The 23,224-nt window shown below is 42.6% G+C and overlaps 1 protein-coding gene across 8 annotated transcripts in view; it reads right to left on the reverse strand.

Moving 5' to 3' along the window:
* Positions 1-12,806: 12,806 nt before the first annotated feature.
* The window catches only part of EBF1 (EBF transcription factor 1), a 377,481-nt gene continuing 367,063 nt past the window's right edge, over positions 12,807-23,224 (reverse strand). For all 8 annotated transcript variants that reach the window (XM_019740480.2, XM_019740489.2, XM_019740473.2 and 5 more), the window contains one exon: positions 12,807-15,997. Coding sequence is in view for 4 of the 8 variants with exons in the window: in XM_019740527.2 (XP_019596086.1) it covers positions 15,966-15,997 (32 nt within the window). In the remaining 4 variants the exon portion in view is untranslated. The remainder of the gene's footprint in view (positions 15,998-23,224) is intronic.

Below are 23,224 nucleotides of genomic sequence, written 5' to 3' on the forward strand. Positions count from 1 at the left end.
TCTCTCTCCAGAGGTTTGGGGCACCCCGAGGAAGCAGAGACTTTCTCTAGGACCCCCACCTTTCTGCCTCACCCCATTCCCTCCACCTCTTCCCTTCCTTAAGTCCAGAAGAACTTTCTGGTCTCCAGGGGAAATGCGAGTCTTCCAAAACCTCCTTACTCTACTCGTGATGCTTTCCCCAAACATTTTGTGAGCGCCTAGCATCCTCTTTGTTTGCCTAAGGGTGTTTGGAGCACAGAAGCCTGTAAGAAACTCCGTTTTTCTTTGCTCCGCGTCCTGTCACAGCCATTTTAAGAATTTGTGACTTGAACTGGTGTGGGGGAATAATATGCCAAAGGGGAAATCTGGAAGAAAAACAAGAACGTACAGCTGCTATTCACCCCCACTTAATTAACCTGTCCTTTGCTTAGAGGCTGTTTAAATAAATAACTTTTCTATCAAGAGCCAATGACAACAGTGTCCCTAGTTAATGCCGGTGACTTGGATCTTCTTACTAAGCAGTTCTTTGTCACAGTCTTTCAGGTCATTCACGTGACCAGTTATAGTCTGTGAATTATCACTGTGATTAAAAACGTGAGCTTTGGAATCGGACCCAGTTCTGCTCTTGCCCAATAGCTCAGGGGCCATATACAAATTAAAAAAAGAAATTTCTCTAAGCTTCCAGGTCTTCATGTAGGAAGTGTATTAGTGTTGTTAGGAGGTGTACATAAACTTATGTGGGCAAATCACCTAGCAATGGTAAATGTTAACCTTTACTTGTTGTATTATTCATCTTACATGTTGCCACTAGAACAGATTTTTTCCTTCTGAGAAAAGATCTGTAGCAGAACTGCTCAGAAAATGAAGTGGAATGGAAGGAAGTGGTCATTTATAGCTAAAATTAAAGGGTGGCAGAGACAGAAATTTTGATCACCTCACTGAATGATTAGAGCGATAGAGAGGAGGAATAGTAGATAAATTTTCTAAGTTAAATGTTCTTTAATTTATAGCCAATATATTTAAAGTCAGGAATTGACTTTATGAGAATCTGCATTGATTGGGGATGCTGCTTTGTAAAATTGTGTGGTTGAACTCAGACTTTCTCCTGAGCTACCTAGAAGCCAAAGTAAAAAGGGAAACATGTATAGTTCACATGATTAAAAGGAAGAGGCATAGCGATAAAAAGTCATGAATGCTGTAAGGGAAATGAGAACTTCTTCCTCAACTTGACTTTGTGTTTATGTTGTCAGTCTGTACTCAGAGAGATTAAAAATAGTTGCAAAGAGAGAGGCATAGAAGGTGGATTAGAGAATTAAGTTTCTCTCTCTAAAATGAATAGAAGCTGGTTCGGAAGAATTCTCCCTCTATTTAGAGCTAGGTATTTACAAGGAAAAAAAGAGAAGAAGGTATCAGCTGGAAAGAGCCTCAGAATGTTTCCCAAAAGCTTTGGAAGGCTCTGCTTTGCTTTGTCACCTCCACGGCAGCCCCTTTCAGCATCTTTGCATTAGAGGTGCATGCACTGAGGAGCCCTGCCAATCATCATACAGTACCAGGGAATCCTGGGAAACCAAGTTATAGCTCTTGATCCACTTGGGCAGTGCTGGGCCTCAGTTTCTCTACGTAAAATAATAAATCCCATTTTTCTCTATTCCCAGGGTAGGTTCTTTTTCATTTCCCCCAAAATCCCTCCTAATACTTATGTTCCACCAGGCACAGTTAATATGCACTGAGGATGCAATAGTGAGCAAAATAGACATGACTTCTGCCCTGTGCTGCCTACATTCTAACGGGAGGTACAGACAAACAGACAAATACAATCATCTAGTGCTTTGGCTAAGTACTAGAAGAAAGAAACACAAGGGCTTCAGGAAGGGAATGTCTGGATTGGAAACAGTTGGAATTTGGGAGATTCAGGGATAATCCATTTGATAAAATGACGTGTGAGCCAAGACCTAAAAAATAAGAAGATGCCAGACATACAAAGAGAAAGAAAAAATAATCCTTCTAGACACAGAGGAAAGAGCAAGTGCAAAGGCCCCATCGTGGGGAAGAGCATGGCATTTAGCTGGAACATACAGAGCAAATGGGAGAGGGGTAGGAGATTTTTGTGGAGAGAGATGCAAGGCTCTTATCATGGAAGGCTTTGTGGCCATGAGAGCAGGTGTTTCACTCTACCTGGGATGGGAAGCTATTGTCGGGTTTTAAGATGGAGTATTGCATGGTCTGATTTGTGATTTCATAAGCTCACACTTACTGCTGCTAATGGGGAAGAGAATAAGAAGAGAGGCAGAGAGGTAGTCAGGAAGGGCCATCATCCTTGCCTGGAAGCCGCAGCACTTCCCAACTTCCAAACTCCTCCAGGCCAGCGCAGTTCATCAGATGGGCCCAGGGCTGGGAAGGAGGAGCCTGGAGTTGCCTGCTTACAAATTCATTTCTCCTGGTCTCACCAGGGAATTCTGTCCATATCCTACTGGGTGGATCCTGAAATTGACTTCAAAAATGAGGAATCACATGGGTTTTCTAAATGACGTATTTTAATATGTCTTGGATATTATTGCATGAGAAATCCTCCAAAAGAAGAGGACATTTGCCTTTTCACTCCAGTCTTTGGCTTTAAAAAATCCTCTTGACAAAGCTTTGTTTTCCCTTCCCCAGAGACTAGGGAATCCCAGAAAGGGAGTGAGAAAAACCGGAGATGCGGATGGGGGTGGTCTAGTGTTAATTCTGCCCTTGCTGTGTGACACTGGGGAAGACACTGCACCTCTCTGAGTCTCTTCTCTTCTTGCAAGTGAAGCCATCACATAATAATCTCTAAGGTTATCCTTTCAGCTCATAAGGGTCTATGACTCTTCGGTCTTGGATTAGAGCAAAGATCAAGAGGTTGATCATCAGCTACTGATTTTTCCAAGTGTGACCCCGGTGGGAAATAGCTCAGTGGTTCTCTTACTGTGTTTTTTTGGTCCCTTTTCTGGAAACCCCATTTTGAGGTTCAACATGCCAGGAACCTCCCTTGGAAGTAGGTAATTTTCAGCTTTTTCCTTCTCATTCCCTAATTCACCAAATGAAGGTGTTTGAGGTCAAGTCTGCTGGCACAGTCATGGCTTCTGCTGATGGGCGCGCTTGGGTGTGGAGAGCTGGAGCTCACCGACCCCTTCCCCCACGCCATCCCGCCAGTGCTCTGGGGCTCCTCTTACTGTTTTCTTGGTTCTGCTGGACCCCTCCTGGCTCACGTGATCGATGGCATGAGTTTCCTGCTGTTCCCACCGTCCCCAATAAAATCACGAGATTTGGGGTAAAAAAGTGATTTCGTTGCTCAGATGCTAATGAAGACACATAGATCTGAAATAACTAATTAAAAACTATGGGTAGACGGTCTTGGGACAACATGCAATGTGGCTCATTTACAAAAGTATAGAGCATTTCAGATAACAGAATGTCGGGCACCTTTACTTCAAAGAGAGGTGTCTACGATAGCCTGCTCTTCCTTATGTATTTTCACCATGAAATCCTGGGACACCGATGGAGTGAGGGAAAGCACGATGGCTGAGTGATTCTCCCATGAGGGTCCTTCTGTCTGCCAGGTGATAGCCACATACATACCAAGCTGGCAGGCCAAGTGTCGCCAATATGTTCCTAGGATGCACTGTGTAGTCAAAACTAAATAACTCCTAAGATGTATGATTACACAATGATAGCCACGTTCATTCACCGGTCTGTCAAAGGAGCCCTCTGTGAGTTTGAGCCCCTTTCCCCTGGGCTCAGGAAGCATTAGCTGGGAGTCTTTCAAATTCCTAGCAACCCTGAGCTAAGTGCACTGGGGTGGAATGTAGTCCCTTTTACTTCACAATCCATTAGCTACTGGGTGTGAGCCCGTCAGTTTTCTATTTATTCTTTCAACTATTAAGGTTCACCTGCTGTGCATGAGACGGCACTTGACAAAAAAGAGTGATAGTTGAAATAAAATAAATATCGAGCCTTGTGAGATCTGATAGGTAATGCTTAAAACACAACAGGCTTCATGGAAAGATAAAGGTGAACCAACTATTACAAGTTTACAAGTTGACACATGGCATCCTGACCATGATGAGACAAACAGAACTCTGTTACGTTCCAGTCCAGAGGCTCTCACTAGTAGAAAAAGAGTTGTTTTAAAAATGTCTTCCCCCACACCCCTCCAATATGTCAGCAACATCTACCTGAGTGTCTTGGAAGATGGTCAATAAACTTCTTAGTCAACCCTTTAATGGCTTCCTTTTAGTCTTTAGATAAAAATCAAGCTCTGTATACAAGACCAGACCTACACAAGGCTCTGCATGGCCTGGGTCTTGCCATCTATCTAGCCTCATCTTTCAGCAATCTTCCCTTTGCTCCAACCACACTGATCTTTTTCAGGTCCTTTGCACCTGATATTCTCTCTCTCTTTAATGTTCTTTCTTGCCTTAATCGTCCTTCAGATCTCAGTGTGAACACCATATTCTCAGGGGAAGCCTTCCTTGATGGCCCAAATAAAGTCAAGACTCAAACTTGATGTTCTCTTGGTTTCCCGCTCTCCTATGTCACCCTCGGAACAGCTTTAACATACTGTATTCAGCCACATACACATCTGGTTAAGGTCTGCCTCTCCTGACAGATGGCAATCTCTCGGAAGATAAAGACCACTTCTGGCTTTGCTCACCTCGGTTTTTCTAGCACCTAGTATAGTGTCTGTTGAACACATAAAGGAATCAATTCAATCTTGAGAGATCTCTGTAGACAGCAAAAGCAGAGGTATGTGGAGGGCTATTGAGAAATGAAACTTGACATTTCTCAGGGTTTTTTTCCCTCATAGTGAAGGTTTATTATCTGGTGCCTAGTTTTAACCTCATCAGTTTCCATTGTTATCTCCAATGATTATTATTTTGCCTTATGTAAACAGCCTTACTGACAATGAAAACACTTAAGATGGGTATACTGGAATTAATGCTGAAGTGTTTCTGTCTCCTAGATTACTTGCTTTCCTGAATCATTACCTAGAAATAATCCCACTTGCTGCTTTTGTCCAGAAATCACTAAAGTAGAGACATATGGCTACTCCCAATGTGTTGTCACTATCCCAGATCAAAGATGCCCTTGACACTAATTTTATCAGTATTTTGAAGCATTATTGAAGGCAGAAACCAAACATCTTTGTAACATCCAAAATGCAGTCTAAGCTTGGGAGAATTATAGAATCTTTGAGAGAAGAAGGGGCCTTTACATCAAAAAGCATCTATTCATTATTATTATGTGCCAGGAATAGTTCTAGGGTCTTGGATCTAACAGTAAAAAGAATATTACAAATAAACAAATATGTGAATGTCATCATTCCAGAAAGAGAAAAGGGCTCTGGAGAAAATAGACCCCGGTGATGTCAGAGAAGGTACTGAAAGGAGCTGCTGTAATTGTCCAATAGGATCCCACAGTCCAACTTCCATCCAAGAGGAGGGCTTGCTGTGTCAGCTCTCGCCACACTAATGCTGTCAGACCAAAGCCGTCCTGAGAAAGCTACCTGCCGCCACTCACGTCATAGCGATGAATATTCTATTGGTCCAAGCAAGTCATGGCTAACACCGCACTCGGCCCACATTCTGCTTCCCTGGACTAGATTCTTAGACAATTGTTTTCCATTGAAAGGGCAAGAGAAATTCCTGCTCGTCAGCAGCCGGGCAAGTTTCTCAGCCGGCTTCCTGCCTACAGCAATGTGGGTGATTCCAATGTCTTTTCGTCTCTCACAGCCACAGTCTCTTCTAGTCCAGAATGACTAGAAAATTGCCAATACAGCTTTCAAAGTCTGGGTGTGTTGTTTATGTATTCAGTTCCAGTAAACTGTATACACTGAACTTCTCCTCATCATCTTTGCAAAAGGGCCTCTGAGTTAACTTTGGTTCTTATTTTGGGTAGTGCGTTCCAGGAATGGCACAATTGAGACTTCTACGGGGTCTTTCTAGAAGTCCCTTTGTCCACCGGAAGGAATCCACTGAATCTTATCAGAACACTTAACAAAGCCTGTGATGGCCATGCCCTTGACTTAGAGACTCTGCTGCCAGGCTGTATCTTGATAGCAGTGTCCTGCTTTGGGTCTTTGCCCTCAGGCTATATTTTACTTTGAGGACAGCTCACTGGGTGGAGAGCCTATCATTTGCCGACCCAGCACGCCCCAGATTTTCTGAGTCCTCTGTATTCTTTCTCAATTTTGCTTAAGAACCAGATTCTTCCTTTCTGAGCTCGTCTCTTTCACGTAGCACAATATCATAAGTGTCTACCTGTATCCAGTTCATCTCCGAATCTCTTGACCCCACTCCCCGGGTTCAATAAGTCCGTGTCTGCCTTTCCAGATTCTCAGAGGTCCATTTCACCATTGCAGTACACAGGTACCAATCTCCCAACCTCCTGTTGTTTTCCTCACCACCCACCACTGAGTTTCAAAATAACTTTTTTTCAAGTTTCTCTTACAACTGCTCCCACTTCTGGGTTTCTATTTTAGGTTCAGTCAGCTATTACCACAATAATGCCACATAACAAATTGCTCCAAAGCTTAGTGGCTTATCGTCATAGCAAGTATTAATTTCTATGTGTGCAGCTTTACAGGGCAATAGATCAGCTAATATGAGCGAGTTTAGCTGGGTGACTCTGCTTCAGGCTGACGGTCGGTGCAGTTCAGACCCAAGATGGTGGGCTCTGGTCTGCTCCATAGGTGGCCACTTCGGGACCCAGGTTTAGTACCTCCTCTGGCACTAAGGTATAATGAAAGAAGAAATGATTTGGGGCCGATGTATTGTTTTGCTTGTGTTTATGACTAGTGGCAACCACAAATCATCTTTTGGTTTAATTTGGGAGCTGTTGGGAAAGTTTTAACTTATTAAATGAGGAGTCCTTTCTTTGGGGTGGTCCTTAGGATGTCAGGGATACTGTACAGTTAGCTTTTAAGAAATAGAAAGGACTTGAAATAATTTTATTTTTTTAATTGAGGGTGCCCATTAAAATGTTACATATGATATCAAGAAATCTGAAACAACCTAATATCTATCATTTTAATCAGGTAAATATGTGATCTGTTTATCTGTATCTAGATACTTATGTATCTATCCATCTACACACACTTACACATACATAATAGATTCAGTTTCTAATATTGACAGAATAGGTAATATGTGCCAGGCATTGAATGATAACTCATTATGTAGCTTATTTCACATTCTCTTTCTAGATACCTTTTAAGATAAATACTTTTATTGTCACTTCTTTTTAATAGATGAGGAACTGAGATTTAGAAAAGTTCAATGATTTTTTTTTTGAAGTCATTTTCAGTATATACTGACTATTGGGTTAATACATTCCATAGATATACTAACTATTGTGTCCATAAGTCTTAAATAAATGACCTTCCAGATCCAACAGGGACCCTCCGTCCTCGTACAAGGTTGGTGAGCAATTTATTTTCAGTTGGGGACAATTATACCCATAGTGAATGACCATTATGAAAACTTAACCATTTTCTATGAAGGTAATAGAATATCACCTCACACAAAAGAAGGCCCCCAACAAGAGAATGCCAGTTACCGTTAATACCGTCTCCTTGCTTATTTTTACCATCTTCTTCTAGGCTCACCTTCAGTTAAATAAAACAAATTGTCATGTTCCTGGACCTGAAGGTATGCTGTAATATTCTGTGCTTGTGGAGGAAAACATGGGGGGCTCAGTGTCGGCCTTTTCAGTTGAGCCCTTTGGGCTGTGGTAGTTCCTAAAGCATGAAGTGTGGGGCAGGAATGTTTCCCTTTGGATTTTAAAGAACAGTAGTGGGGACCCCTACTCTTTGCAAGTGCTTTTAAAGGATGGAAGAGACGCTGACCAGGACCCTGAAATTCCATGCAATAAACTCATGGGGCAGGTAGGAATAGGGCAAAGAGAAGGAGAGGGGCTACCCCGTGGGGCGCGGGACTAACCAGCGAATGGCTCTGCCTGAAGAGCTGCCAGTGGTGAGTCTAACACTGATCAGGGCTGTTGCATAGACAGAGGTGAAGGAAAGAAAGAGAGAAAGCAGGAGAAAAGCAAATGTCAGAAGGAGGAGATGAAGTGAGAAGGAGGGCCATTCTGGGGGAAAATCCAGTGGCACCGGTCGTCTACTCTGGGGTGACCTGATACCTCCATTGGAACGCCCTCTCCACTCCACTCCCCACTTTGCCTCACTGACTCCCCTTCTTCCCTTCTTCTCTGAAATACAAGCAGATTGATGCATCTTGTTCTTTGTGCTCAGGGCGTCCTATTCTTGTCCCTCAAAATACAGCAGGTCAAACGTTGTTAACAAGGAAATGTTAGTGGACTTTCGCCTCCTACAGCCTGCCAAAGGGAGTCCTATTTAGTCAACCCAATATCTCCTCTTTCCCCAGCTCTGCTAAAGAGGAAGGGTTTCCTTGCTGGGAAAAAGACGTATAGTTGAACATAACGCTGTGAGAAAGATGGGGAAAGGGAGGAAGTAAAAAGAAACATCATGCAAACTCAGAATAGACTTTTTGTCAGATGGATTGAGGAAAGTAGGGCCTGAGTAAGGTGAGGAGTAAGAAAAAGGAGGAAAGAATTTTCGTAGGTATTGCCCTGGACTTTAGATTCTTTTTAGTGGTCTTTAAGGGATTTGAATAAGGAATCCAATTTGGGTGTTGAAGTAAGCTTGCATTTGTAGAGATATGCTCTGCCAGATATATTAGGATTACAATAACATTTATCTCAGTGTGAAATTATGTGTTTGTGTGATTGTTTGAATTATGTCTGTGTTCTCCTTAGGCAGTAATGAGGGAAGGAAATGGGTCTATTTCAGACACAATCAACCCCCAGCTCTTAGCAAAGTGCCTGACACAAAGGAAGTCCTCAATTAAGAATACCTTCAATAAACATGTGTTAGAGAAAGCCGTGGCAATTGCCTGGTTCTCATTCATCACTCCTTGCTGCCCTCATTTTTTAGCCACTACTATCCTGGCAGAATCCCACCCAAATCTGTATTATTGAATGAATTGACTTCAGTGGGACACCCTCTTTTGTGTTGACATTTTGTCAACTCCCCTGTGGGGCACTGGTCTCCTCATAGCGTTACTCTCTGTGCAAGATATTTCCTGCAGAAAGCCAACTTTCAGGCCTGTGGTTCATTCCAGGGCTCAGAACGCTCATTCTTAATATAGAATGTGGAAATTCTACAATCAGTGGGAAAAAAGCATGCTAAGTAGATAAAAATCAGTCCCACTGTAGCATAACTCTCCAGAGAGAAGAGATAAAACTGCTTGATGCTTAAGTTAAAAAAAAAAAAAAAGAAGAAAGAAAGAAAAAAAAGTAACAAAATATTTCCAGTTCCGGAAACTGAATTTCATTCCTAATGTAAATATAGAAGCCTGTGGAGGAGAGGATCATACTTGGGAGAGGGAAGGAAAGCAAAGGGAACAGTGGAAAGGGATGTCACCATCGAGCTCCCTAGCTTAATAGCAGCGGAACAGCCCAACCAGACAATTCAACCAGTTCTTTAATGGCAGTTACTCCAGTCAGAAAATTGAGTTTTGTCTTGTATTTTTTCTCTCCCTCAATCCCCACGTTGCATCAATCACCAAATCCTGGTGGTTCTGTCCCCTAAATCTCCCTCTCTCTCTCCTTTTTTTTTTTATTGAATAAAATTGCCATATAACATTGTCTAAGTTTAAGGTGTACAACATGTTAATTTGATATATTTATATATCGCAATATGATTACCACCATAGTGTTAACTAACAACCGTGTATCACGTCACAGAAGCATGATTTCATTTTGTGGTGCGAACACGTGAGACCTAGTGTTCCATATTGTTGCCTGTCATCACAGTGTTACTTCTAATCCTATCTCTTTCCCCCCTTTTTATTCTCCTAGTCCATGACGTTCATTTCTTGCCTGGACCGTTGCAGTGGCCTCCTAATTCTTTGCCATTTCCCCTCTGCCTCTCCGATTCATCCTCTGTGTTGCTTCCAGGATGACAGTCCTAACAAGTACCTTTGATCCCTTGTTTGCAATGTTTAAGACTCTCCACTCGTCATCATTACAGTAAACATCTATTGTAATATGGATAACAAAAGGATAGACATGAAGAAGAAGATAGACACACAACTCTTTAGTGGGGACTTGCCATAAAAAGGGACCAGAAAGATAGCGGGCAGATTGAAAGCAAAGTGAGCTCAAAATTGTTTTTGTGTGTTTAAGATGAGATCATATGTGTAGATTGATCAGAAAGTAATATTGAGGAAGGGGAAATTGATGGTTGGAGAGAGAGAATACTATTTCCAGGAGCCACATTCTTGAGGGTGTGAGTGATGTGGAACATTCTGGGGCAGGCATGGCCCTGAGCATGGTATGCTGGGAAGTGTTTAGTTCCCTGGCAGTCTACTTAAAAATGAACTCGTTCATGAGGGTCTTTCTGCAAGGCAAGAGGTTAAAATGAACAAAACTGATCTATATACATTTTGCATTGAACATGGCTACTAAAGAGTATAGGCAATTTTTAACAATCACATATTCCATTTTCCCATAGTATTCCTATTCCTTGCCACTAATTTGGTGTTTGTTTTTTTGGTCATAGAGCCAGCTCCATGGCTTTCCATGCCCTCCTTTCCCCTGTTTGCTTGGAGAGCTCCTATACATACCACTCTGGCATGCCCTTCTTTACAGGATTCCTTGGCCTCCATGGATAGGACACACCACTATGACTTCCAATCAGGCTGTGTAAACATCCCCTTTAGTAGCTTGTGTTTTGGCTAGAAGTCCCAAACTGACATTCTAGAACCCATGGACTTTGTTTGCTCAATGCACTGTTTTGAAAGCACTAGTTTGGGGTTAGATGACAACATTGAAATAATGAAAATTTCACACCAAAAAACCCCCCAACTCAGTAATATATCTGGCATTCTTGAAAAATAGAAGATAGGCATCCCTGGGCCCACATTCCCATGTGGGATAGGCTGCCTGGAGTGAGCAGGGTGCTTGCTCCGTGTCTGTTGTTACCCCAGCTCACCCCGTTTAACCAGCACAGCTCTGTGGACAAATACAGGGTTGTGAGTTTACAAGTTGTCCCTCAGGCCCTACAGGCAGAAGGTATGACTGCTTTGCCTAGTGCACGCCAGCCTCTGGTACAGTGCCAAGCACGTAGTAGGTATGCACTATGTGTTCTGAATTAACGCCCCACACTCCCCAGTGCCATCCTGTACATCTGTGTGCTCCACTCACACAGCCTTTCTGTTCCTGGATGTACTGTATGCATCCCCCAAAGCTTGGTTCCTTACACCTGTCCTCATTCCCTCTGCCTAAAGTGCCCACTGTACCTGGTTACCTCATCTGTCCCATCTCAGCTAAAATGTCACTTTCTCTGGAAACCTTCCCCAGCCCTTCAGGTTAAAATCACATCCCACTGAATACACTTGCAGAGCAGTCTAGGCTTTTCCTTCATTGATTAGTTAGCATATACATGTGTGGTTGCTTAATGTGTGCTTGCCCCACTCAACTCTAAGCTCCCTGAGGGCAGGACCCGTGTCTGTACCTTCACTGTGGACTCCACCAGGCCCCGCTGGTGCAGGATGCATAGGAAACCTTCAAGGTGAATGACTGCAAGAATGAATGAATGAATGCTTCCAAGAAATAGGCCTTCAGGAAAGTAGAAGCCAGTATGGATGTCTGTTTTAATCTATGGAGCATTGTGGCATGCCTGCCTCACGCTAACCTTTCTGGAAGACTTTGCTTTCAGTATACATTTGTCTTGTCTGAGATTGTGACTGTCCTAAGGGCAGAGGTCTCTTGTTCATTTTTTATTTTAATCATCTGCAGCTAACATAGCGAACCGCATCTAAGGCAGCATTCCAAAAATATGTATTGAGTGACCAAACTAATAACATAGATTTGATTTTTAAGAAAAGGATGGTAGTTTCTCTACTTATTAACTTAATCATTACACTCTTTCATTACCTCAAATCGGGTTCTATTCTAGAGCAAAAGTGTATCAACCAGGGCTGCCACAAACGATCCCGATGGTGGTTGTGACACCCTATTAGCTCTGACCATCAAGTGTCTGTTGGTCTACAGCCTATTTGCTGAGTTCTCGAGACGTTTTACAAGCATCATTAACCTTATCATGTCCAACAATGGCAAAGTAAGAAAAGCATTGAATGTGCAATTGGGAACTTATGATCATGATAAAACTTACAAGGCAACAGTTTTACAGGATTATGTACCTATTGGGTGTTTGTGGAATATTTAACTCCGGATAAATTTGGTTTTATTTAACAGGGAGAGTGTCTTATCCACGTGGGAGTTAAAACTGCAGCTCCATAGAAGGTTCTGAGCTCACACATGTCTCCTCATCAATGAGCCAGGGCACATAATTAATTGACCAAAAGGCTCACTGGGATTAATTAGCAGCTCTATGTGAAGAGCTTGGTTCAGACTTGGAGCACGGAAGATGGTGTTCTAGAATAGCCAGATTCTGTGTTCACAATTCTGTCACTGCAGGAGGGATCTCATTGCTTGGCTGGTGAAATAGTTGGGGCTCTTGGCGACTCCGTGGGCCAACGCGGGCACATGTGCGTCCAGCTGCTGCCGGCAGAGGGCAGCAGTACGCTGCGCATGTTCAATTTGCATCTCAGATTAGCAAACCCCCGAGGATTTACAAAGAAAGAAAGTGGGTGTCCCAGGACCACCCTAATTTCTTTTCTCTGGGTGTCAACCCTGGTCTGAGTAATTGCAAACACAGCCCTTTTACATTATGTTGGACTTTGGCTCATCTGAAATATTGAAATGAATACACAACTAGGAGCTGCCATCACAGACAGGAAGTAACTTTAATTAAATATTGTGAAAGTTGAAAAGTTTTTACAGCTTGAATTTTTGCAAAAAAAAAAAAAAAAATTATAACAATCTCTACAGTAGTTAGGTTCTCTAACAATTGAACTGTACAGTGTGTGTCTATTCAAAAAGTTGGATAAGAAGGTGAAAGGTTAGTAGATTGAGAGATGACTTCGTTAAGCTGTATTCTAGCACAATGTGAGGCCAGGGTGTGTTATGCAATCCAGTCATCCAGAAGCTACATTTTTCCCCCCAAACTGAGATCTTAGTTCTCCATTTCGTTTTCTTCTTAAAGCCATATTCTGTATTTAGGGGAACATCGTTTACTTGTAAATTTTATGTAGAAGAAAGAGGGTCTGAGGGTCAGAACGTCTTTTCATCTAATCAGTATAAATAGAGGCAACAAAAACACAAATTATGCATATTTTAAAGGCTCTTTGGACTTTCAAGAAAAGTTCTAACCACTACACATGGCCGACAGGTGGGTGGCGTTTGTTGTCAGGGTCTAAACCGGACACCTCCCGGCTGACAGGTCCTTCACAAACAATTAAGGGGCTCACCAGACAAAATATGGCTTTAAATTGTACACATCTTCAGGCCAGCGCTTACCACACGAATTCAGACCACCTTTCTGAGTACCGAGAAGCAATGCATCCACCTTGCTTACATTTTCCAGTTTTTTTATTATTATTAATCATCATTAGTTCTCACCATGAAAAATCAGCTTTCCTTCCCTCCCTTCCCTCCCGAAACTCCCCTCCCCCACCCACCCTAACCCATAAAAATCGCACTCTGACAGTCTAGTGAAAACCATTGCAAAATCCATATGGGGGCATGCACAGTTGCAGCATTGTTGTAAATTTCTTGCTCTACTAGAAAAAGTTACATTGTCTTAAGGTAACAAAACAGTTCTTTTGTGCTTTTCGACGTCTTTTTTTTTTTCATTTTTCTTTTTTTTTTTTTCTTAGAATGTTAGTGATGACTGACAGTTCTGGTGCAGTTACAATGTACAAGTGAAATGAATATGATTTGCATTGTTAAGGCATCCAATCTGCTGGTTTATATTTATGTGAAAGACAGAGGAAATATACAAGCAGACTTAAGAAAGAAAGTATGTTCACTGAATTCTATGAAGTTTCTCCCCCGAATTTAATGCAAAAAATGCGTCACTCCAGAGGGAGAGATTCCATGCATATTAATAGAGTAAAACAGCATTAGTTTTTTTTGTTTGTTTTTTTTGTAAGCTTCCAAAGCAAAGGATACATTTTTTTTTAATCTACAAACTAAAAGCTACAAGAATAATGTGCTACTATTTTTTTTTTGCCATATATTGGAAAAAACTTTTTAACTTACAAATAATACAAAAATAGACAATGGCTTTTGGATGGAAATAAAAAATATTGAAGCATGGCTTAAAACAATACTAAAAATAACTATAAATGAAATGTTTAAAAATCACATTGAAACAGCTAATACAACTGTAGGTGACCAAACAAATACGCACTTTTCACATAGCAAACATACACAATAAAATAAACTGGGGGTGGGAGGAAAAGATAGAAGGGGAAAGCAATGTACAAATTCCAAAGATAAATACATTATTTATATGGATATTTTACAAAATCCCCTTTAAAACAAAAAGCCTTTTAATTAATTTTGCAAGTATGTGCAAGCTAAAGGTAGTGAGCTTTTTTTTTCCTTTGCAAAATATGCAGTAAAATCTTTTTGTGATATTGAAAAACTGTCTTAAGACATTAAAATGTATAAATAGAACAACAACTTTGGCAAAAAATCACAAAAAATCTACAGTATTTATAACTACATACAAAAACACAACAGCAAAGAAAAAATATCAGGCAAATGCATCCTCATAGCTTTGCTGCATCTTTGCTATTAATTCTTATTTTTAAGAACACTTCCCAGATAATGAGAGCAAAAATTCCCATAAAACAGAAAACTATGTTTGGGAGGTCTCAACCTTCTTCTCCTTTCTCCCAGTTTCCTTTTACTCTTAATTCCAAAGCACTGAACCTATCCTTTTCATCGATTATGTTACAAATGTCAAGGTCGACTGATAGGGCCCTATCTCCAATGCGAAATCAGAAATACCTGCCATCTTGCTTTTGTCAGCTTTTGGAGGACGGGTATGAAGTCAGCATTTAGGATGAGTAAACTTTAAACTTGTAAATGGCGGAGTGGAAGTGGGATTTGGCTTGATAACTGGAGGGCGTACGATGGAATTCTGTGCCTGGACCCTGTTCCATGAAGTATCAAAGGAGATTCTCACACAGCAGTGTGCCACCAAGCTCTCAAGAGGCCATCGGCTTCAGAAGAAGTTGACATAATAAAAAGGGAGAATGATATCAGGTTTAAATATGCAGTTTTAACAATCTGTCTAGAGGCACTGGATTTTTGAGTAGAAGGGAAAAATGTGATCACTTCACATCACTTTTAACTTTCCAGGCTGCATTTATTTACACAGTTACTTAAGACAACAATACAAAAGAGATAAATAAGCTTGCACTGCTAAGGGATGGCATGTTAAGTTAGATATGGAAAATGCACTGTCTGAGCTAACTACCATTTTGATATGCTTTAAGGCGCAAAAGCCGACCCTTAGTTTTCTAAAAAATCTAACTGGCATTCCTATTCTGTCCCATACAAGCTTTTTTTTTTTTTTTTTTTTCTTTATTTTTAACTTTTTTGTAAATATCACCACTTCATTCTTCCTTTACACAGCTTTAAAAACATCATAAATTAAAACATGGAGTCTTATTTATAGTGTCCCTTGTATACAGCTTTACGGTTTATAAAAGACAAATGACTGCAGAGTTAAGCTTGAAAAAAAAAAAAAAGAAAGAAAGAAAAAGTGGATTTGCTTTTCTCAACACAGAATAAATATATCCCCCAAACACCTGGGAGGTACGCTTTGACCAATACCCTGCACTGGCAGATCCCTTCCAATTTCAGTATTTGCAAGGTCGGTGATATTGTTTGTTTAAAAATCTGCAGTTATTGTGATTCCTCTTAAAAAGGCCTGAGTTAAAAGTTCCACTCTGGGACTTGTATCAGATTACTCTCTGTAGCAGAATCCAACCTCTTCATTAATAAAATTCTTCAAGGCAATTCTTTCACATGGGAGGAACAATCATGCCAGATATCGCTGTGGAAGGAGAAGACAAAAGTCAATGGTTTTGCATCAAAACTTCTCACTGAGGGGAAAAAAAAAAAAAGATGGGAAAGAAAAAGAATACACCCACACACCATTATGTTGGTTGACTATTAGCCACACATGTGCTCTCATCTTCCACGGGATGAGTTTTTGTATAAAATATACATGTACTTTAGTAAGATGATAATATATCAGCCTGTGTATTTGTCTTTAACAGAACCGAAGATCCTAAACGTCCCTCCAAATCTGATTTCAATTTTAAAACATAACTGGAAAGTTGCATAGTTTGAATACCACTGGGAAAGTTGCAGCACCCAACCTTGCAAAACAGTGAGAATTTTCAATTTGTCACTCTTTTTATTTTTCTCCCCCTCCTCTTCACTTTCAAAATATAAAATGAAAACTGCTCTAGCCCAACTGCCAGCACTTTCTACAAAACACTATGGCTCTTTCTGTGCTCTCTTTTAGCTCGAAGACTGATTCCCAGCGTGGCAATCTGAGCGTCTTCATTTCAGTCCTTGTGCCCTTGGAGAAGGATATGCCAGCTACAGCAGGTCTTGTTCACGGGGCACATAAAGATTCAAGAAAATATGGAGAAGGAGAAGGCAGGTTTGCATGAAACTCCAGAATGTCTTCTACACCACTGCTGCACTCAGGCTTCTGGAAAGGTCTGAACCTGTCCCTAGAAAATTGTAGCCTGGGAAAGCGGGGATGAGATCCTGGGAAAAGGGAAGGCTGTTTGAGTCATCAAAACTCTTTCAAAGCGTTCAGAGTCGGGAGGCTGCACACAGTGGTATTTAGAAGAGCATGGAACCCGAAAGACAGGCCTTCTACCTCTGGCTTTCCTGCTTACTGAGTTATGTCCCCCGGAGGTAGTTTCTTGTCTCCTGAACCTCTGCCTCCTCAGCTAGAAAATGCAGTTAATCAGTATTTGCAAATGCCGTGATATTGTTAGTGTTTTTGAAGATTTAAGTAAAATAACAGATGTGTGGTGGTTGGCCCGAGTTCAGCTCCTAGGAAAGACCTAACAGAGATTAGCTGCTACTATTTCTAACCCATCCTTTTGTGGCTAAAATAGCTGTGTGACCTTGTGTTAATTGTTTAACTTCTCTGGGCTGTTTCCTCTTATATGAAATAGGCACCATGCCATACAACACACTTCACGTGATGGGTGTGAGGAATAAAGGGATATCTATATGTCAATTGAAACAGTGTGGCAACTTTAAAATATGTCAAGATGAGAGCAATGCTTACATAAGAAGCAAGAGGCAGCCATCTTTGGCTCCCAATGATGGCTTAGCATCCTGTCAGGCAGAGAGAGAAAGTCATTGCTTTCTTTTCATTGGCAATTCTAAATTTAAAATAATGTTCTTGTCAGTGTTGACTGCATCTAGGAAGTGGCCCTTTTCAATTTCCAAATCTCATGTCTTTAAGAATGTGCCATTTAAAAAAAAAAGAAAAATCAAACCCCAACTAACACAAACCCTGCAGTAGACACAGGGAGGGTAGGCCAGCCTCTGAGCCGTGAGGCTCCCACACCCCTTCTGCTTCCCCTCCCCCACCCCTGACATTTTAGATTCAATTAAAAAAAAGTATTTTGCCAAACACTTTTTCCGTTAATTTTTAAACCCATCTGTATTCACAAGGAAATTTAATCCACATGTTTCTGATTCATTTACACGTAAATCATCTAAATGTTGTTTTGCAAGAGCCCTTTTGCAGTCCAAAAGCTCCTGGAGCCTTTTTCTTAAGCCCTCAAAAGCCATTTTTCTTAGAAACAGGAAGTGTCTCTTGCCAAATGCAGACCAACTTAAACCCCCAAAGATTTGGGATCAGTTGGAAACGCAGTCCCCCTAAGATTCAAGTGAGCCCTCGGTTTAACTGAAACAGGGAGCTCGGTATTGCAATCCAAGCCTTAACTTGAGAATTCAAGGTGCTGTAGCTCCAAAGGCAAGAAGGGCAGGAGGTCTTTGCATTGTGACAGCTCGGTAGGCTCTGTGTCCCTAGGGATATTTTCACTCAGGCTGAAGAGAGGTCCAGTCACCCTTATTAAAGGCAGGCCTTTCTGTGGGAGTTCTGAGCCTCTGGCAAAAGAAGCAAGTCTCCTTTTGGCTTCTACCAAAATTGAGTGTGTGCCTGGCAAGAAAGGGCAGTGCCCTATAGGATGGCCAGAGAATCAAGCAGTGTCAACGGGGTGCAAAGCAAAATAGAAAACTGACAAACTTCCTGCCAATTTGGTCAGTGGGCTCAAGCCAACATTTATCAGTTGGGGCCTGAAAACATTTCATTTGGATGTCCAGAATTAAAACAACACAAAAGAATCTAAGCAGTGTTTTGGTACCTGACATAATGTGTTAAATTAAACCTGTAACACATAAAGAGAGTTGTAAAGCAAAGCTAACGCATAAGGTGGTTCTAGTCCTAACAGCTCTTCTTTCTTAATCTTCTCCCAGGGGTTATAAACTCCAGCACCCGGAGAGCCCAGGCTGGGGACGAAGTGCCCTCCCTGAGTAAGGATGGAGGTGACTCTGCCAAGGGCATGCCTTCTGTAGGGTGGGCATCGACTCAGTGCCCAGCAAATGCTGCCGTACAGGAATATCTGCTTACAGCCAACAGGTCTTCTGAATTACGTCAAGACAAGGTCAGGATGTGGATTTTTGAAAAAGTGAAATAGCCCTGTTTATACAAGTTAGCAAATAATTAAGATTAAAAACAAACCAACCACCTTCAGCCCCCTGAAAGTATCTAGGGGGTGGCTCTGGTCTGCCCATACTTCCCTACTTTTCCCTGCGGCTGGCCCCCAGACTTCTCTGAGAGTCTAATGGAAGCCACGGAACCTCTCTCCAGAAGAAGATCCATATGTACCTACACCCAGAATTTTGCATATTACACCAGGGGGTTACAGCTCCCTAAGTCTCACCTGCAACTTCCTAACCTCCAGATGCAGAACCCTTATTGATTAGTTAATTTGGGGAAAAGATTACTTTTTGTGGCCTCTGAGCTTAAGCACCTCTAAAGAGGCCTTTCCATAAACAAACGGCCCTGCAGGACTGTGGAGAAGCTCCCAGAGTTGTTGGGAGCTGTTTTTCTAGTATCTGTGCTGCAATCCTCAAGATTACTTATGTGGGTGAGAGGGATGGGTGTTTGAAGCTTGGAATGTTCCAGAAACGCCGCTGGCACAATGACTTGCCCAAGTGGGGCCCATGAAGATTTCCATGAGGACACGATACTCTCAAACAGCAACATGTGCCAAGACAACACAAGACCGAGGGGACTCTGCCTCCTTCCCTGGCAGCTGGGTGACCACCTTCTCTGACAGAAGCTCGGAAAACTATTGGTTGGAAAGGCAGTGCTTTTTTCAGTACGGTTTTCCACATTTTGGGAAGAACAAGACAAAAATGGAAAGTTGTGCAGAGCTGGGGGACTTGGGAGCGACCAGGTGGAAGGTGATCTTCCTTGAACCCACACCTGAGTAAGAATGAGGAGCTAACCAGGAACAAAGCGGGGCCAGAGCCTGCTCAGATTGACCAGATTTGTTACCGGACTGCATGATGGCCAGCCTCGCTTCAACAAAGTGGGGAAAGAAAAAAATCAGTATGTGGGTACACTTTTGTGAAATCAGTCTGCCCTTTTGTTTTTAGTTTTTCACTGCAGAGACTGTATAGGACATGGTAAGGGTTAAAAATCACTGCACTGGGGCAAGTTCCAATGGCATGGTGACAGCCTGCCTGGGGTTGACTCTCTCTTGATTAATGAAGTCCTCTGAGACCTGAAATTGCGCAGAATCCCTGCTCCAGGGGGCGTTGGCTTTAGGGGAAGAGAGAGGTTATCTCCGTGACAATGAGCATGCTAGGTGACTCAAGTCCTTGACTCAGAAAACAGACACACTTGGGGAGTCTAGAATCAGGATTTATCAATGAGTACGTCGAGAAAAATGAAAGAAAATGTCTCTGCATTTTTCTCTTTAAATCAGAAACGCAGTTTCATTTTTCAAAGTTTTTCATGGGCTGTTCATTGGTCATAACATTTGGAAAAGGGTTCTGTGAGCAAAGAAATTGAGAAAACTAAATGGAATTGTCTCTTTTTTTTTTTTTTTGGTTCTCGGAGGATGTCTCGGAGCCTTTAACAAACGTAGGGGCATCACGGATCTCCAAGACAGCGATTCAGTGAGCACCACTTTCTAGATTTGTTTGACCACCACATTTTAATTTTTTTTAACAAAACATCTTTTGCAACTCCAGAAGTGCTTAGATAGAGTTGCTTTGTCCTAAAAACAAAAAAAAATTCTCAGAATTTTTGGTAAATTGTCAAAGGTTTTGCCTCTCTGGGAGAGAAAGGCAGTTGGAATCACCGTAGAAACTGTGAATTATAAAATACATGTAAAGAATGGAGCTCATGACCTTCAAGTAAGAACGTCCTTGTTTAACCTTATTTCTGCTGTTTGGCACCTGTGCTCCAGGATGCCAAGTGTACCGGTTACTGCACACGCCTCTTGGGCTCAGGTTAACCTTAATCCTTCTCCTTAAAACGCCCCTCCGCCCATATCCCTGTGCCCAAATCCTACTTGCTCTTCATCCAAGGCCCAGTTCAAAGGTAGCCTTCTCCATGAGGCCCTTCTGATTTCTCCCTAATTTTTTCCCTCTGAACTTCCGCAGCTGGGTGCTCAGCCTCTCCCAGACAGACCTGCCTTCTTTCCTGTGGTGTTGTGTTTTTCCTAATACAGGGAACGTTTGTAAGGTCAGGATTTTATAGTCTTCAGGGGCCTAGCCCAATGGCTTGACTCTAGCATGGCCATATGGCACACACAGGGTTTTACCCGGAGTCAGGCTGCCTGGGCTTTAGCCCCAGGCTCCCGCTACTTGCTAGCTCCATAACGCTGGTTGAGTTACGGCTGTTAAGTGTCCGTTTCTGCATATAGGAAATGGGACAATAAACTGCCTACATCAGAGGGTGGATGGGAGATTGAGATAATGCAGAAGCCAGGCTGGGAACAAGCCCTCCCATGTTGGTGCCTATGACCATCCTCATCACCATCATGTGAGATGACAGTGCTGCTTTCTTGGGGAACAATGGGGAACGCAGTCACTAGAGGAGGCTAAGAAAGGTGTGTTTGGGATAAGGTCTTTAAGGACTTGGCTTTGAAAACAAAGCAAAACAAAATAAGGCACAATTAGCGGAGTGGTAGTCGGAGGTAATAGACCTTTAAAACACTTAAACAGCCTAAATGTGTCACCTCTAATCTTGTTTACATGGTCAATTTGCTTAACCAACTCTTCCTTTGTCACTTGTCCTGTCTTAATGATCGCAGTGCTGAACTAGGGGAGTCTAAATGAGGTAGGTGTTACTGTAACAATGCAAAGGAGGAGGAATAAAACCCTGCAGAGCTTCTTACCCCAAGTTTATAACCCACCTATGTCCTTTTTTATAGAAGAGATGAAGTTTAGAAAGAGAAAAGTAATTCTTCAGTTACAGGTCTAGGAGCCCACTGTCAGACCATCACTTTTCTCAGGGGAGACCCAAGGCCCCCGACAGGAGCCCATTTAAGGCTGCTGGGGTCGTGTGCAGAGCGGAAAGGAGCCCTTCTGGGCACACGGGCCCTGCCTGGTGAGTGTCCTGGTTGGGAGTGGAGCAGGCCGGGGGCAGGAAGAAGGATGGCTTTAAAAAAGACGGTGTTCAGTTCATTTGACTGATTTCTCTCCTCAGACCTCCTCCACTGCCAGCCCTCAAGAGTGGGGACGTTTGGGACATGCCAGTATTGGAGAAACAAAAACCAACGGAAAGAATCTCCTGGACACAGGCTCACTCAGAAGGAAAGGGCAGTGACGTCCACAATAGCAAAGCCAGACAAAGCATCTTCCTGAGTGGGCCCTCAAACCCTCCCCACTGTTTCGCTGCGTATTAGAAACGTGATGGAGGGCTGGAGACTCACAGGTAATCAGACGCGGGCGACAGTCTCTGTACTTTAGGAATCTGTACAGACTTGCATTAGAAACGCCCTGAGGGTGACAAGTGCACAAACTTTGTAGGTGTCCCTGTCTTGAAGCCATTTTGTCATTGCTTAAACATACACACAAACGCACACACACCCCTTACACCACCAAATGTTCCAAAATTGGGGCCTAGTCCCTATTTTCAGACCCTTCGTGCGCCCTCCTTGGTCTGCCTGGCACGGAAAGACACGGAGCCCCACTGAAGGATGGCCCACTTAAGTCATGTCGGCCGGTGACACAGCTGCTGACTTTCCAAGAGCCATGGGCCTTTTCTTCCCGAGCATCACCCCTCAGCTGTGGATTCCAAACCTCGTTATACCGTGTTCCTGACAGCAAATCTGTGTTCGACAAAGGTGGTGATCAAATATAGCGGATTTCTGCTTTCCATATGTTTTATCCTTATTTAAACCCGTTATTAGTTATGCCCACTTAAGCATTATATGCCTAGTTTGCTGGGGGTGTACTGGGAGGGACAAAGCATTATTTTTAGTTGATAAAGAGTGGAGCTTGCATGAATGGGTGGCTCCCTTTTGTGGGGGTGAGCACTTCCTATCATGAATAACATTGCCTGAAATGTAGCTCCACAGTCAGCTGAGCGTCCTCTTCCCTCTAAGAAGAGGGGTTTGCAGGGTGGTTTGCCATGGGCATGCTGCACTGGGCAGCGCTGCCGGCAGGTTTCTGGGGAACGTTGTGCCTAGCCCTTCTGGAGTCCGAAAGGCATAGTGATAAAGGGCTCAGGTCCTGGACTCACACGGTGTGGATTCAGTTCTGGCTCCATCATTAGTAGCTGTGTGACCTTAAACAAATTGGGCCTTAATTTCCCCATCTATATAATGGCAATACTCCTGACTTCACAGGGTTTTCAGGAAAATGGATGTAAGTTTACATTAACGTAAAGCATCGGCACACAGTATATGTGTATATTTAAGTATAAATAAAAATACACATACTTATACATAAGAGATGTGCCAGATGTGGAGGCTGCCCTCCTGACCCTTCCCGACACCCCTGGCTGACCGCCATCCAAGAAGATGGGTGTGCCCGTTGGTCACTGAAGGAAGGTAACATGGGGAGCTCTGTAGGCCCGGGTGGGGGTTAGGGGCACAGACCCTGCTGGGTTTACATTCATCTCCACCATTTACTGGCTAGGCCTGTGGGCAAGTAATTACTCTCCTTATGCTTCAGTTTTATCATCTATACAATAGAGGTCACATTAGTCCTATTTCAT

This window comes from Rhinolophus sinicus, linkage group LG10 (assembly GCF_036562045.2).
Source record: "Rhinolophus sinicus isolate RSC01 linkage group LG10, ASM3656204v1, whole genome shotgun sequence".
Classification (NCBI taxonomy): Eukaryota; Metazoa; Chordata; class Mammalia; order Chiroptera; family Rhinolophidae; genus Rhinolophus; species Rhinolophus sinicus.